Source organism: Miniopterus natalensis, chromosome 8 (assembly GCF_054644295.1).
Source record: "Miniopterus natalensis isolate mMinNat1 chromosome 8, mMinNat1.hap1, whole genome shotgun sequence".
NCBI classification, from domain to species: Eukaryota; Metazoa; Chordata; class Mammalia; order Chiroptera; family Miniopteridae; genus Miniopterus; species Miniopterus natalensis.
Window position 1 is genome coordinate 19,997,472 of NC_142088.1, and position 15,999 is coordinate 20,013,470.

The 15,999-nt window shown below is 45.6% G+C and overlaps 1 protein-coding gene across 1 annotated transcript in view; it reads right to left on the reverse strand.

Annotated features, from left to right (window-relative positions):
* Window positions 1–2,426: 2,426 nt before the first annotated feature.
* Window positions 2,427–15,999, reverse strand: part of PARD3B (par-3 family cell polarity regulator beta) — an 852,378-nt gene continuing 838,805 nt past the window's right edge. The window contains exon 23 of the mRNA XM_087819630.1: window positions 2,427–7,037. Coding sequence (XP_087675756.1) covers window positions 6,683–7,037 — 355 coding nt within the window. The 3' untranslated portion in view covers window positions 2,427–6,682. The remainder of the gene's footprint in view (window positions 7,038–15,999) is intronic.

The following is a 15,999-nucleotide window of genomic DNA, read 5'->3' on the forward strand; positions in this document are numbered from 1 at the left end:
ATCTCACTTTATTTTTGTACTTATTAGCTGGACTAGGCAGAAGAAGTACAAAGTGAAGGGTTGTTAGGGCCCAGATACACTATTTTTTATGCAGCAAACTTAGGATTCTGTGGGGAGAGACAGGAACAACCAGCCAAATGAAGGTTCAAGTCAGAGGAATGATAGTGGAGTGTTAAATGTTGACAGCTGAAGCATCTCCCCTCCTCGTCCAGGGGACATGGCCATCTCTAACCTGACAGATGACCTCTGAGAGTCCGGTGACTAGGCAGGCACAGGGACGATGCCCATTGGCCACACGCCGAGGGTCGCACTTCTAGTGTGAGCTGGCAAGGTGCCCACCCACACCACCGAGAACCCTCTCAGCAGCTAGCACAGTGTGCCAGGAACGTAGTAGATTCTCAAAACATATATAATGAATAAAGGAAGTTCAGCCTTTTCTTCCCCAATGTGGCCCAGGGTCACCAGGTTGGCTTCTTCGTGCCTCAGTTTCTTCAGCTGTTAAAGAAGTATGACCCTGATATTCTTTGACTATATGAGAATCAAACATTACTGTGATCTTGAAATAGTCAGCATGTATTGTAAACAATAATTAGTGAGGATAAACAGGGCCGCAGAAAAAGAAATCTTGGTTGTCAAGACACTTACGAAGTAATCTCTAGTTCCTCTAGATTTGCCTAAAGAGCGTTCATTAAATCTTTATCCCAGTACCATCGTGTGCAGGACTCAGTTTCCTTACAGAAAGTCAGGGAGCCATCCATCCACCTCACCACCTACAGCTGTTGAAAGGAACAAGTAATGCAAGTGATTGCAAAGCACTAGCCCCAAATCCAGGGAATTATACAATAATAATAGTAATCATCTGTCACTAGAAGTATTTCCATCTTAGTAGATTGTAAGTAATACATTTTCTCTCTGCTTAGGTCTCTCTTTACTCTCTAAATAATGCATTACCCATTGCATTTACGAGCTCCCAGCCTGCTTCATGTTTTAAATTGAAATTTGGCCTGCCCACGTGAGCTAGCTAACACCATTCACCTCAAGAATAATACCTGGCGATCTTTAACAACAGGGCTTTGAGATTTATGGTTTGAGCCGTGAGATGGAACGTCAGCAGTGCAGCAATTCAGAAAAAGAATCCTCACACCTCATTTCTTCATTCAAATGAATTCAACAAATATGTCTTGAGCAGAGAGTCAGAGCCAGGCAATGTGTTGCAAATCCGATACTCCTTCGAAGGCCACACAGACGTGGAAACTAATCACTGTAATCGAGGTAATAAAAGTTTTATTGAGGACCTGCAGAAAGTATCTTGGTAACATACAGGATGGAATTACCAAGTCGGCCTCAGGAGGAGGGCTGTGCAAGGTGTCTTGGTGGGTTTAGTTGCAGATAACCGAGCCCCTTCCAGCTAGTTTAAACCGAAAGGGATTTAACGTGGGGAATTAGGTGTTTTGCAAAATTGTTGGAAGGGTTGGAGGAGCAGGCTTTGGCAGGGCTTCCAGGAATAAATCTCAGAACATTACAGAGCTGGCTCACTGAGGGAGTTGGTATCCTTCGAAGATCGGAAAGTCAGGGCCTCAAAAAGCCAACGGCCCAACTATCGGCAACAGAATCACTTTTCCTCAGCTGTGAACCATGCTGACACTCAGCCTCTGGATCCCCAGGAGGCTAGAGTGGACACTCCTGCAGTAAAACCAAAAGCCTCTGCTACCAAGTTTGCCAGCCGAAGACGGCCTAGGTTCTGTCTTCCAGGGTGTTTCATCTGATTGGTAGAAGCTGGGCCTGGTGGAACTCAAACTGCAAGGAACTGTGGTCTCCAGCTTTAGTTCTCTGGTCTGTAGGAACTTTTGCTGTAAGAAGGTGGGATGGATACGAGGGAGCCAGTCTCCAATTTCTGCCTTTAAGTCTTCATGGGGAAAGAGCCCGCTTTATCCGGGTCCTGCAGGATGACTGAGGAGCCACAGGACACAGGGCATTGGAACAGGGATGGCCGTGCTTACTGCACGCTGTCATGGTATGGAGCTGTGAAATACATTGCCTCACCCAAAGCAAAGAACACTGCCTCGGCCTGGGTCTCACCTCCTCCCAGGGGTAGCCCATATCCACTGACCAACACAGGGGGATAAAGGCCTAGATCCCTAGATCAACTTGGGACAACTCTGCAGGGCCACAGCTCCTCCCTCTCTCGCTTCCTGCTTCCTTCCCCTGCCTTCTGTAGGTGCTGAACCCAAGTGCACTTCCAAATAGACATCCTGCTGGTTCAGCATCTGTTTCTTGGGGAGTCCAGCACGTGACAGATACTTACTCCTCTGTCCTCTACCCTGTGACACTCTGTTCACGGGTAAGCAGGACCAGACCAACCCATTCATTCATCAATTCCTAAAACAAACTGATGGTGGGTGAAAACCAAGACTCTGACGCCCTACTGACTGAATAAAGCTTTATTTTAATGCAAAATAAAACAAGAAAAATTTGTATATTCATATATAACAACATCCAAAACATTTTCTGTGGTACAAATGGAATCATCTTAAAAAGTCTGTGAAGAACTTATTCTCCACCCCCATATGCCAAAATATGATTCATATATTCTTATATTCAGAACAGACTTGGTATCACATAAGCACAGGAAAACACTAGAAAAAGTGACTGTCTCCACAGCAGGTTTTGTTTCTATGTTCCAGTAGTAAACAGCACTCTCTCGAAGGGCTGCGCCAGGGCAGTGGGTTAGTTCGCTCTCCACTCGCTAGGTAGTTAAGCCCATCTTTGCAAGTCAGGCGGTGTGTGATTCTATGACTATTTAAGGACAGGAGGGAGAAAGAGTTTCACTTAGAAGTCGTAGCTGCATGTGAGAGTCTAGGCTTATTTTAGGTATCTAACTTTTATTCTTTTTATCAGAGAGGTGACTTTGTAGGGGTATCTTATGGAGAATCCTCTTTGTGGTCTCATTGTGGCATCATTTCCACCTAAGTCAGTGCGAACTGGGAGTGCAGAGAAATACTCCTGTAGCATGTTCGGGAAGATGACTCCCTCCTGCCTAATTGTACTAAATCTGGACTTTCTGTTGCTCATGGACTCAGAAAGCAGTAGGGTGTCTATGCGATTTAGCACCAGTTTGAAGGCCGTTCATCGTGGATTTCAGAGTTTAATGCTGACGGGGATCTGACAGACACACCTTCCTCTCCACACCAAACTCTCCAGATCTCTCTCTCCCTGTGAAATGCTAGGATGTTCCTCCAATGAAAAGAAATGTGGTGGTTATAGGCTAGGAGGAGAAGCACTCTTAAAGGCTTGATCTCTGTGCATACCAGCTTCAGGCCTGACAACTCCAAAAGTCGCTAGGTAGATTTCCTTCAGAAAATAAGAAGTTCACAAATCTTTGGAAGAAATAATGGACCATGTTTTAATTTTATTGAGTTGGTGGCAAAAATAAAGCTACAGTGAAGTCTCGAATCTCCTCTACCAGGCGTTGCAGATTTCCTCCATGGAGTGACCGTGGGACTGTGGATCTCACCACGCTCTTGATTATACAATCTTTGCTCGGTGTTGCCTATGGGGGTCAATGCACACAGACCTAAACACCTAAGAATAATGAGCTGCACAGGAATTTTCTTCTAATTTTTGTTCGTTACTCAACTGTGATTTAAGTAAATGCTCTTGTCTCTGAGCTTGCCTTTATTCACAGATTTATAGTGGGGAGCAATTATTGCACCAAGAGTGACACAGCCACAGCCCAGTGACACAACAGGCTAATGAGATGTTGTGTGCCCTGGCAGACTAAATTTTCCTTCATCTGAAAGTTTGCTGTGGTTTTCTCCCTTTCATCTCTCTACTCCTGTAAAAAGGGACAAAAACAGCCCTCTAAAATTTTCAGTGACTTGAGGCCAAAACATCACTTCAAGGCTTAAATGACCCAGTGGTCAGATCTCGAGCCAGGTGGGTAGGGGTCGATGGGTTTGCGCTCCCTGTGCCATCTACTCCTGGGGGCGGTGGATGGTAATGGTGATGGTGGTATTAGCCTCCTGAGCTACAAGGAGACACCTGATGGAGTTCTTCCAAAGCCCTAAATAAACTGGGAACTATTTCTTGCTACTCTGGGTACCTACTGATTAGAGCCTGGTCTTCTAAATACTCTAAACAGCCTGTTCTCTTAAATGGTGGAAAGACTCCTGTAACCTCTGGTGACAATTGGAGGGTTGGGACAAAGGTATTTATAAGGCTTACATTCAAGCTGCTCTTAATTGTTGCTTGGCTTGAGGGGACCCCTGTCATACACATAATGCTGGGTTCTTCCAGGCAGGGTCGATGGGGCATGTGTTATGCTTCAAGCAAGAAAGGAAAACTGCTATAATCATTTTGTGGTCCACCTTAATAGTGCCTCCCCATCATAGGCTGCCCCTCAGGATTAGCACCTGTTTTACTGTGTATACAACACAAAACCATGCTTGGAGCAACCTACCCTGAGCCTGCCTTTAGGAGGTGTGCTCACAAGGTGGAAACGTGGTGAAAATATGGGCATTCTTCCTACAAAGGTCATTTCTCCAATGCACATAGAATTTCTCACTTTATACTACTCCCCCAGGCCACCTCTTGTGAGCCTTGGCCTTAGTCCAGAAGCAGCCTTCTGGTTGGGTTATGTCCAGTCGTCCACAGACATTTGGTTAAACTATGGAACATATTGAAGAGCTGATTTTCAATGCTTTAAACTGAGTTGCAGTACTCTCACAGTCTCACTTTCTTCTTCAAGGTTTATTTAGATTGAAGGAAAGGCAGTGTTCGGCATGTTGGCAGGGAAACCCTACAGCTCACCTGCACCCCACCTCTGGGTGAGCAGGGCCCGAGATCCTCTACCTCTCCGCACAAACTGCAAATGATCTAAAGGTGCCTGGCTTGAGAGAGATGAGAGGGCCAAAAAGGACTTGACAGCCCATTCTCAAGACCATAGTAATTGTAGTTGAGAAAATGATACCTCTTAAAGTCCAGTAAATGACATGATTTAAATCTAAAACCAGCAGTTGTATCATTCTTGGTAACGGAATTCTATTTTAAATTAAAAACAGTAAGACTAAACTGGGCTGGATGGGTACTCTCTATATTCAGTAATACTATAATTTATTAAATCCTATTAGTCAGAGGTATTTTAATGTTGACCAAAATACCTCTAAATTGAACTCAAGACATTTTTATTTTTGGGAGGGACTAAAGAAAGAATGTGAAAGGGCCGAAAGTATGGCGAGAGTCACTGGACAATTGGATCTGCTGCTCCCATGTTTTACTGTGTCTCAGTCTTTTGTTTGTACTCTCATTTGGGCCAGGTTGTAAGTTTTAGAAGTTCTGTTGAAATAAACAGAAAAATAGCTGCAAAGCTCAAAAGAGATTGAGATGGGTTTTGGAGGGTGAGGTTCAGCTTCCTGAAACCATAGACCTTCATTTCCCAATTGGACACCCTGGCCTTGGTCTTGCCCTGACTTTCGTTAATGAAATATAGCAGATACAGAATGATCTCGTTTATGTGCCTCCTCCTTTCCTATCCCTTCTTTCTTTTTTTCCTTTATTATTCCCTTACTCATCACACTTTCCAGAAAGCATTTTTATCTTTCATTATTCATACTGGTCACACACACACACACACACACACACAAGGTCAGCCACCACCATCTACTACCTGCTGGTTATCAGTCTCTAAAGGCCACAGTCAGCCCCTCCCTGTCCCTGGGGTACAGATGGTGATGTTTGGCACTGAGTCTGGAATTGGCACCTCCAGGGCATTGTTTCCTGTGTGGTCTAGTCAGTGGGCCCTGTTTTTCTCAAGTACACTTAGCCCTCAAGTGGGAAGCTTAAAGCAGAGGCCCCAGTAATAATAATTATGAGCAGGAGACCTGGGGGGGCCTCTAGGACTCCTCCCCATGCTATTGTGCCTGGCACATGGGGGGAAGGAAGGTGAGGGCCATGGGAGTTTCAATCCTCTCAACCTGGCCACCGTGGTCCCTGGAATAATGTTCCTTCTAGAAGTTCTGCCTAGCTTCGCACACTCTCCCAGAACTCTAATACTGCATTCGCATCTTACTTTTATATAAAAGTGAGGGAACGTGAAACACTTATACCAAACGAATGGTACCAGGAACCTGAGAAATTAATTCTACAGATAAAGAAATGCAGTCTTCCTCTGGGTGTAAAACATTTCAAGGAGCTCACAAGTCATGCTTGCTGGTTGTTTCTCATGGAAAAAATTACTCACTTAAGATACCCAAGTCTGCAGCCGCTCTTCAGACTTAATACGGGGTGGAAGCTTAGCTTCTGAAGGGAGACGATCCAGGGCGGAGGCGGCCTGCAGGCTGCGGTTCTGTGGGCCCCGTGCCTGCAGGGTGTCAGACCAGGGAGGCGCCCGGGGCGCCCCTCCTCTGTCATGTGCTCCTTCAGAGGCGCTCTCATTGCCTTCAACCGCCCTAAACGTGTCAGATGTCAAGCAGTATTGTTTCCATGGCCCCATCCTTCCTCTTGCTCCTGATTTACCCTCCAAACGCCTGTCCCTTCCTCTTCCCTCTAATCAGCAGTCGGGTGTCACGATCTCCGCTAAACCAACCCCTAATGCGTCCCAAGGACAGTCTTCACGGGAAGGGGGCCTGAAGGCAGGGTGGCTTCGCTGGCTTCCTCCCCGGGCCTCGCTGCTGGCGGTGCTCAGCTACACGGCCGCAGTCATGGGGTTCTTCTGCCGGGGGTCCTGGCTTCGGTAGGGGTACTGGTCTGGGCTGCCCGCGCGGGGCCCAGGCCTGCCCACTTCCTGATAGGCTGGCGCCCTGTGGTGCCGAGGGGGCGAGGGCGGCACGTCTTGGCGAAAGGGTCCTTTGTGCTGCGGCGCCGGCGGGGGAGGGTAGTACTGGGGGTAGCGGAGATCTGCCACCCTCAGGTCCGGGGCGCGCGGGTAGCTCCCTTTGGGCGGGTGCGCGGGATGAGCCGCCGGGTAGTAGGGCAGCTCCCTCTCCTTGTAGAGCCCTCGGGGTGCTGCCGAGAGATAGTCTGCGGGATCCGGTCCGCCCCTGGAGAGAGAAGAGACTTGTGTCAGCAGCTGCCGGGCTGGCTGCCCCGCTGCAGGCCGCACTCCCCAGTCTCCCTTAGTGTACCACAGGGGTCCCCGCGGGCCAAGCAGCACCTAAGAACTGCTTGAATGTAAGCTTAATAAATGCGTGTGTGCTGACCCTCCCACTGTGCCCACCCGGAGGCTACAGGGCTTTGCCCCATGTTTAGGAGGACAGGTGGGCATGGCCCCTGGGTTGGGGGCAGAAGTGACCTGTGCCCCTGAAAAGAAGACAGGGAACCTTCTTTGCTCACCCTCTCTTCGTGCTGGTCACTGGAATGGCCATTTCAGACCAGAGGGGAAAGCCGCGCGCTGAGGAAGGCAGAGCCACACACGGCAAGAGCCTGGGTCCTTGCCACCGTGGAGCCACCATGTCAGCCAGGGCTGCTTACGCTCGGACTAGTGCCTGAGAGAATGTGCTTCTCTCTGGTTCATACCCTCTTCTGCTGGCCTTTATCATAGTGGCCCAACGAGTTTCCTAAACAAGGCGGAGTTGAGCTCCCTTAGGGCTGTGATATCCCACCCCTTCCCTCTGCCTCCCTGAAGGGGGCCTGTATGGGATGGGAGAAGCTACAGGCTACTCAGAGCCATCCGGTGCCCCTGGATGACACTCGCTTCTCTCCGAGGTCCGTGGGTGCTCTTTACATGGGCCGTAGTCTTGGTGTACCTTTTTGTCTTCTGTCACATCCCTGTGTGGACTAGTGTGCCCACCCTTCTCTACAGTTCCTAGAAAAAGTCCTAACCCAGAGCTGGGAGCTAGTCCCCTAGAACTTCTAAAAGCAATTCCCCTGCAGTCAAGAAGCACCGCCAGGCCAGTGGCAGATGGGAAAAGCCAAGCCAGCTGCACGTCACACAGCGTCACCGGTGGGCACACAGTGCCCAGAAAGGTCCAGGGCAAGAATAAACACTCACAGAAAGTGACCCTGCTAGATCTTTCTGCTAAGACAACAAGCATCTTCTGATCCACTTGCCATAACAGAAGCAATACGTCTCTAAACAGATGACTGCCTCTTATCTAGCCTGGGGTTAAACAGATGAGTTCTGTTTGTGGCTCTTAAAATCCCATAAACCTCCTGTGCGCATATACACCACCATCTCCCCCAGATCCTTCCCACTTTTTTACCCCTCCTCCCTTTTATTATATTTTAAAAGGAAAACAGCAACAATCATAATTAATGAAAAGCTCTCCAATGTCAGAGTACAGCCTGGTTGAACACTTGAAAGAAATGACAGGGCTGTGAGAGCAGACTGTCTGTGGTTAATCAGACACCATCAACGAGGGTCAAAATCAGCCTGTAATCTGCAGTGTGATGTTAAAACAGCTCTGTAAGTTCTTCAAATCAGTGGAGGTTTGACAGGCTCCAAGCTCTGAGCATGTGGAAAGCAGCATGCGAGCACATTTACCAAGATGAACAGCAGAACTCCCTCTCTACTTCTTTATATCTTAATTTAGCTATGTATAATAATGAAAGATAGATCCTTGCGCTTGGGGTAATTTAGTTAGCGAGAGTTTTCAGATAAAAAAATTAAATTGTTTACGTACAAGTTATTATAGCGTCAACTGCTATGATTCAGTGCAGTGTGCTTCGCTCTATTTTAAATCGCCCGTGACAAATCGGGCACAAATGTGTATCTGTCACTCCAGCCAGGAGAAATTAAGGATCAGGATTTCATCTTCTCTCTCCCTGAGAATTTTATTTTTGATTTAGGAAACTTCCAGCATTCATTATATCTTTTATCATAAAATATTTGGAGCCCCCCCCCATGCTCATTTCTATTTCCTTTGGTTCATGTCAGAGATTTCTGAAACGCTTAAAAAAAATCCTTAACCTGTGCTTTCTCTCAAAATCTACTGAAGATATTTCCCTGCATGAAGTGAAACATGTGGTTTTTCTGCACTCATTTTAAGCCCTGGGGATAAATCACTGACATTTGCAACACACAAACATTATCTGCTTTAAAATGAACACACAGCCGGTGCTCCCTGCGGACCCTCTTAGCCTGGATGTTTCCTGTTTAAAATGGAAAGAGAGAAAGGAGGAATTCCAGGCCTTGGACTTTTAGGGTCCTGTTCTCTCCCTGGAGGTTTCTCTCTTTTAAAACAGAACATTATAAAAGACAGGCACACCTTGTTTTTATTTTTTATTTTTGGAGAGAAAACCCAGATCAAGTGGTGACGGGGCAGAAGCCACCCTGAGAGCCACCAGGCCAGTGCACATGGGGACAGTTGCTATCTCTTCCCCCACACCTCGCCCCAGCCACTCCTCCACCTCTCAGGGCAGGTGGAGCAGATAGTTTGGGGCCCCATGTTGCTTCCTCTGAGGGGAGGTTCCATGCCTGAGAGTTTGCTTACATGTGGCAGAGACCAAGTAAGGTAGCTGTTCTTTGTCAAGAAATGAAATCAGGGAAATCGTCTTTACTCTGTAGAACTCATCAGAAACAGTTATCATTTTTAATTTTTCAGAGAGAAGGAAAACAATGAGCTGGCCTATAAAAACACTGTTAAAGGTTCAAAGAGTGCTAGAAGAATTTTCCTTTTCTTGATGATGGTGGTGGTGGTGGTGGTGGGGGGGGGGAGCTGCTGTTGTTTGTAATAACTTTTTGCTCAAAATTAAGAATTTTCTACAGACTTTTCCCAGAACAACATCTAAGTGCTTTTCAATATTGTATTCTCTCTCTCTCTCTCTTAAAGCAATGATTTTTAAACAGAAAAAAAAAAAAAGCCCTTCTCATTAACTAACAAACTTGATAGGCAAAAGGAAGAAGAGGGAGTGAGCTGAAATTTTAGCTTTGTTAATCTTGAGTTTCTCTTTATATAGTTTCTTTATTTGGATGAAATTTCGTATTTGTAGCACAGAAACCAGTCCATTCTGGGGTCTAAGAAATGCTTAATCACAGTGACCGATGCTGCCTGAGTCGATCCTGAGCAACGCCGTGGCAGCTTCCTCTGGAGATTCTGATGCAAACAGGGATCCAAATAGAAACTGTATCACAACTTCCAGACCCCTCATTTTCCATGTGACCTCGTGAGTTTCATTTGTATGTGTTATTGTTTTTCTTAAAATCAATTTCCCATTGAAAATCTCACCCAGGAACCATATTTACTTAAGGAAAGAGAAACAAGCTTATATTTGCTTTCTTTATAATATAATTCTTTAAGGAAGCTGTCATGAAAATATCTATATTTTTAAAATTTCACTTAAATTTTTTCACTATTTACTTTTTTATTTTAGTTTTGATTAGGTTCATATTTGAGGACAAAAGGAGTCAGATTTTGCTTGGAAAACGTACAGGAACTATCTCAGATATGCAGTTTCCAATCACACAGACACATGCAATAATAAATGTTGACCTTTAAGTCTAAACATGAGAAAGACATATGATATTGACATGTGAAGAAACAATAAGAATCACTTTCTTTATATGAGGTTTTATTCCTTTTGCCATTTTGGTATGCCACTATTTTTCATTAAACAAAAAAAGGGCTGAAAATCAGAGGCTAAGCAGGTCAGAGAGCCAGCCCCTGGGTACCAACAGTCTTCATTTTATGGAAAGATGGAAGGCATGCTCCTATGCTCGCTAAGCCCATCCTATATGGGGAAAGGGCTCAGTGTTGGGTGAACTGAGTCCCTGTGACTCGTTTATCTATTGCACTGGAGCACAAGCATCCTGAAGGAAGAAACTGAGCCTCATATATCTAGTGATCTCCCTCCCTCAGATCTTAGCACTGGGCTTTGCACACCATAGGTGCTCCATAAATGCATGCTGAATTTGTTCATGGGAGTTTAAAGAGAAAACCTAATAACACACCCAGTAACCACAGAGGGTCAGATGTGTGTAGGGGCTGGACGTAGGTAGGTGGGTGGAGGAATAAAAAGAGAAAGTGGACTCCCATTGAGATTCAGAGGCTACAATGGTTGAAGTAAGACTACTCTCTAATTTTTCAAAAAGGAGGGATGGAAGGGGGTGGCAGTGGGCAGAAGAAAAGTGTTGGGTTGAGTCCAACACAAAATGACTGTAAACTTTATCGGGGCACAGATTATTATATCTGTCTTGTTTTCCAAGAACGAAAGTATACTCTCTTATCTCGGTTGTCTTGCATAGTACTTGAACCACAGTAGGTGCTTAATAAATCTTGGAATCAAATTTAATGGCCTTGACTTACTAGTGAGGTTAACATGACTAACTGGTGCAGGTTGAATGTATTTATTCAAGAATCATTTAAGGACTGTTTTTCTTATAGTCCAGCAAAGAAATTTTCTTTATTTCTGTTAGAACACAACAATTGAGGAAGATCCTTACATATGTGCCTAAGAATATAGTACATATGATCTCAAATGAAAGGTCTTAGGGAGGCGACATCAGAGGTGAAACCAGCAGCAGCCACCACAGTTTCAAGTACCTGAGCTTAAGGGCTGATAAACACCAATCTGAGGTAGAGGCCATGTCCAGCTCCCCTCTGTCACAGGGCCTCCCAACCTTTTCTCCACCAGAACACACATGGCGGGGAACTCATATAAACCACACGTGTGCAAGAGAAGCAGAGGCTATGATTATGCAACCTTCTCTACCTCCTGCTGGAATTGAATGCCCTCCCCTCCCACTCAGCAAAACAAAACAAAACACAAGGAGATTCAAGTGAGTGGGGGTGACATTATCGAGGGAGAAACTTCAGTCTGCTCTAATTTATCAAAAGAAATTATTTGTAACCTTTTGTTCTTCAAGGGTCAGTGACAAATCTTTGCAATAAATAGCTGATCACGAGTCGCCTATGTGTCTGAAGCCCGAGTACAGAACCACTGCTTCACCCATCCAACGGCCCCCTTCAGGAGGAAGGACAGGTGAGGTGGAAGAGTGACAGGGGGAAACAGCTAGGGTTGAGCCAGAGTTTAGCAGGTGTAAAAATAAGACACGCAGTAAAAAGTGTGAAAGGCACAAGGAAAAGCTTCCACAGGGCAGAATCTTGGTCCTCTTAATTTCTGTAAAATACTAGGCATGCGAATAGCTGCCAAAACAGAGACAATTTCTTAACTTCCAAGGTAGTCTTTATGGGTTTCCTTTTTTGGTACTAATTGACTGTGACCAAATTTGGGGTTCAAATAAAAGGAAGTAACATGATGTAAAACTGCTGGTGTTAAGAGAGGTCCCCATACCCCTTGGCAGAAAGTCAACATCTGGCGAAGCTATATTACTCTCAAGTGCGCCACATGTAGATCCCTTAGTAGGGAGCTGATGTTGGTGCCTTCTTCTCTGATTCTTCAACAAACACACAAAGCTAAAAAAAGATCGGCGCAGACGAATAGACTTGTAGGCGCTGGAGTCCCCGTGCTATGTGGCCAGAGATGCTTTCAGTCTGTGTTTGGAAATTCCTTCAGGGTCAGATTTCCAGTTACCAGGCCTTCTGCCTCCATCCAGGCCTGGATGTGGCTGGCCAGGAGTAGCAGAGCCCTACGCACTGTATACTACACAGCTATGACTTCTGCACATTTTACAGAATTGTAAATTATAATAATCATTTGATGGCCTATGTTACAGAGACAGTTTTCAGAAAGAAATGTCACTCTCATCACTTGCATTTCCCACAGCGTTATGAGGACTGGACTCTCGCTCTTTGCTAAGAACTGGAGTGGAAAGAGATTTATCAGCAGATGCCTTTTGTCCTTGTGAACACCAAGGAAATATTTACAAAGAAAATGAAAGAGGAATGAGAACAGCTGAGTCCTCAGAAGACATTTCTGAACAGTTTAAGATAGTTTTAGAATTTTGATTGCCCACATTTAATTTCTTTTGTCATGTTTTACAGTAATTGACCACAAACAAGAATTCAGTTACTCACAGACTTCATGTGCAATTACTATGGGGTCCTAGATAACCTGTTATCAGGTGTTATCTGGAAAATGGCCCTTAAGAATGTTTCATCCTATCAGGTGGTAGGAGGTATTCCCTAAAAATGGTCTTGCTAAAATAATTTTCTTTATGAGGGGAAGCGAGATATTTAAAGTGGGTGCTGAGGACAACGAAAAAGGGTAACATGTATAGAGAAGGAATCTTTGAAGCCAAAACTGCTGTGAGTGGCTGCAAAGAAGTGAAATCTACCGAGTGACACCTGCATATACTTACTCCACGGTATTTTTAACCCCAGAAGAGACTTTATTTAAAGAGAATGGCAACCAAAGGAACAAATCATTATAACTTGTTAGGCTACTAAAATAATTTCTCTCTCTCTCTCAACAGTAGCCCTGGAATTTCAATATCTAAACACTAAAGATTATATCAAATTGTCATGCAAGAGACAATGGTTCCGTTTCAAGGTTAGACTTGGAGGGCCAACAGGTTCAAGAGCGTAGGGTCTTGAATTCTAAAGACGGTTTTGCCTGCCCCTTAGGAGCAGCGCTGCACAGTTGTCTGCCCCAGGTCACTGCCTGCAGACAGGACATACGAGGAGAAAAACACACCATTCATGAGGGCTGTTTTACCCTGATCCATTTAGATTATATTTTCAGAGTAATACACACAATTTTTGGAGAAGATACTCAGACGTCATATAGCTGCCACATCTTTACCTGCCCCATTTTTCTGCCATTAATTTCTATGGCTGGGCAATAGGAGGATTCGGATGTAAACTACCTATGGTATTAGATCAGCAGCATCCCTCTTCACTAAGGGCCAGGACCGCAGAGAACAAGTCTCAACTATGTCCACCTTTGTGTGTGTGTCGGGAAGGGCTTTCATACCATAATTTCATTAAGACCGCAGTGACACCTGCCACCGCAGTTCTCTTACTCTGAAATTCAGAAGCAGAAATACAAGTGTTGAGAACAGTGCTACTACTCTGCTCGATGAGCTCGGGAACAAACCTCGAAAGCCGAGTTTAGAATTACAAAGGTTCGACGGCTGCCAAGCGCAGCAGCTCTGCCCCCAGCGCCTACAGCAGGCCACGCTCCATCCGAAGCATTTTCTCCACATTAACCTGCTTGTCCAGCACAACAGCGCTGCGAGGTAGGTGCTGTCATCCCTGGTTTGCAGGTGAGGAAACGGAAAAGCGGAGAGACTCAGTTACTTGACCAAGGTCACACAGCAAGTAGGCGGGCCCAGATTCAAGCCATGTAGCCTCTGATCTCCCTTGCTTGTCCCCTACTGGCCACAAGCGAGGGGAGAATTAAGGAGTGTGACTTTTATCCAGTATGACCTGGAGCAGGAGAGTGACCTGAACTACCTATGGGATGGCTCCGCGTGGAGGTTCCGCGAGCACTCAACCCTCACAGGTACGAAGGTAAACAATGACCCCTCCCCGCGTCTCCTGCTCCTCCAGGGTCCCTTTGGAGAATGACATCCTCTACAGTCAGCCATGCGGGCAATCTAGACTCCCTCTGCCATCCCCACTCCGGCCAGACATTAGGTTCTAGAAAATGCTCTTAAATATTCTGTGCTGTCCACCCTCACTGCACGGCCTTACTTCACTCAAATCCCTTTCAACTGGACTAGCAATAGTTGATCAGGGCTAGCAGACAGGCAGGCAGAGCTGTGGGAAGCTTCCCGAGACAGCAATTCAACCACCTAGAGCAGGTGCACACGAATCTGAAGGACAGCTGAATTCTGTAACCTCCAAGCCAGTTGCCACCAACTCCGAAGCAATTTCGAGCACATTGCACTTTCTCTCAAATGAAAATGTGGCAGAGTTTGTAAAGAGGGGAACTCAGTTTTCTTTGGGGGACTGTGTGAGCATTTACATTTTTTTGGATATGATACTCTTGAATTTAAAACCTGACAATTGGTTAAGTGTTTTGCTTGGGCCTGAATACGAGATCTGCCATAAAACTTTTTTTTTTTTTTTTTTTTTTAAACATCAGATAATATTTTCTCTCAAATTTAGAAGACTAAGTGAGGTTTATATAATGTACTTCACAAACCTCTGGGTTTCCTTTCTGCCTTAAGAAATGAGCATGCTAGTGTTAGTATTTAACTTATAAGGTAGTTGAAAGACAAATGGACTGGGACCAATGTAAAAATAAGTGCTGGGCCCCTAGACTTTTGGGTAGGAAGGGTTTTCACATTAGCACCTCAAATACTGACTGGATTTCATCCCCATGCAGGTATCCTGTGGAAAGAACTTTCCTCATCCTTCTCTTAGTAGTAGCATGAGCTTCTTGGTCCCACCCTCAACTGGAGGAGGAGGCCACTGAAGGAGGCACAGTCTGGCCCCAAAGCTCCATGTGGGGTTAGTTTGGATGTTAAAAATGGATTCAGCCACACTCATGCCTGGGTGTATTTTGGAGGTTTCTATTCGAACAGTCTCCCCAATATCCAGCACCACAGCAATGGGGCCGTTCTCCACTTTCCACTACATAATACATGGAAGCACCAGGGGCCTCTCTGTACCACTTCTGATGTGGAACTGAAGCACCTCATGATAATGTTCACTGAAGTCTGGAGGGTCATTCCGGGACTTCATCTGTCCGTGCTAAACAGGCCCCAAAGCCCCAGGCTGGCCCTGGTGGCCGCACAAGGCTCAGCTGTTGGCTCCACTCAGCCCTCCTCTCCAGATCCCTCTCATTATTTGGCCGAACACTTTGGAGACAGCATCAGCATGACAGATTCTACGTAACGTCACATTCTATTCATCTTTCATTTTTGCAGATGAAATGGATTTACAGCACAAAGGTTACTGAACTATATTGTCAAAATGATTTTCAACAAATAATAAAGGTTATTAAGAGCATCTTCGGTGCTGATGACGAGCCCTGAGCGCCCCAGTCCCGCCTTGGCCTCTTCATCCTGTGCTGATCATTACATGGCTGGTGAAGACCTGTTATTAGCATCATTACCAACCTGTTACTTTCAAATCTCCTTCTACTGAAACTAGAGCATTCTTTGTCCCTTCTCTTTCTGTTGGAACATAGTCTGACTGCCAGCCCAGCTTCTTC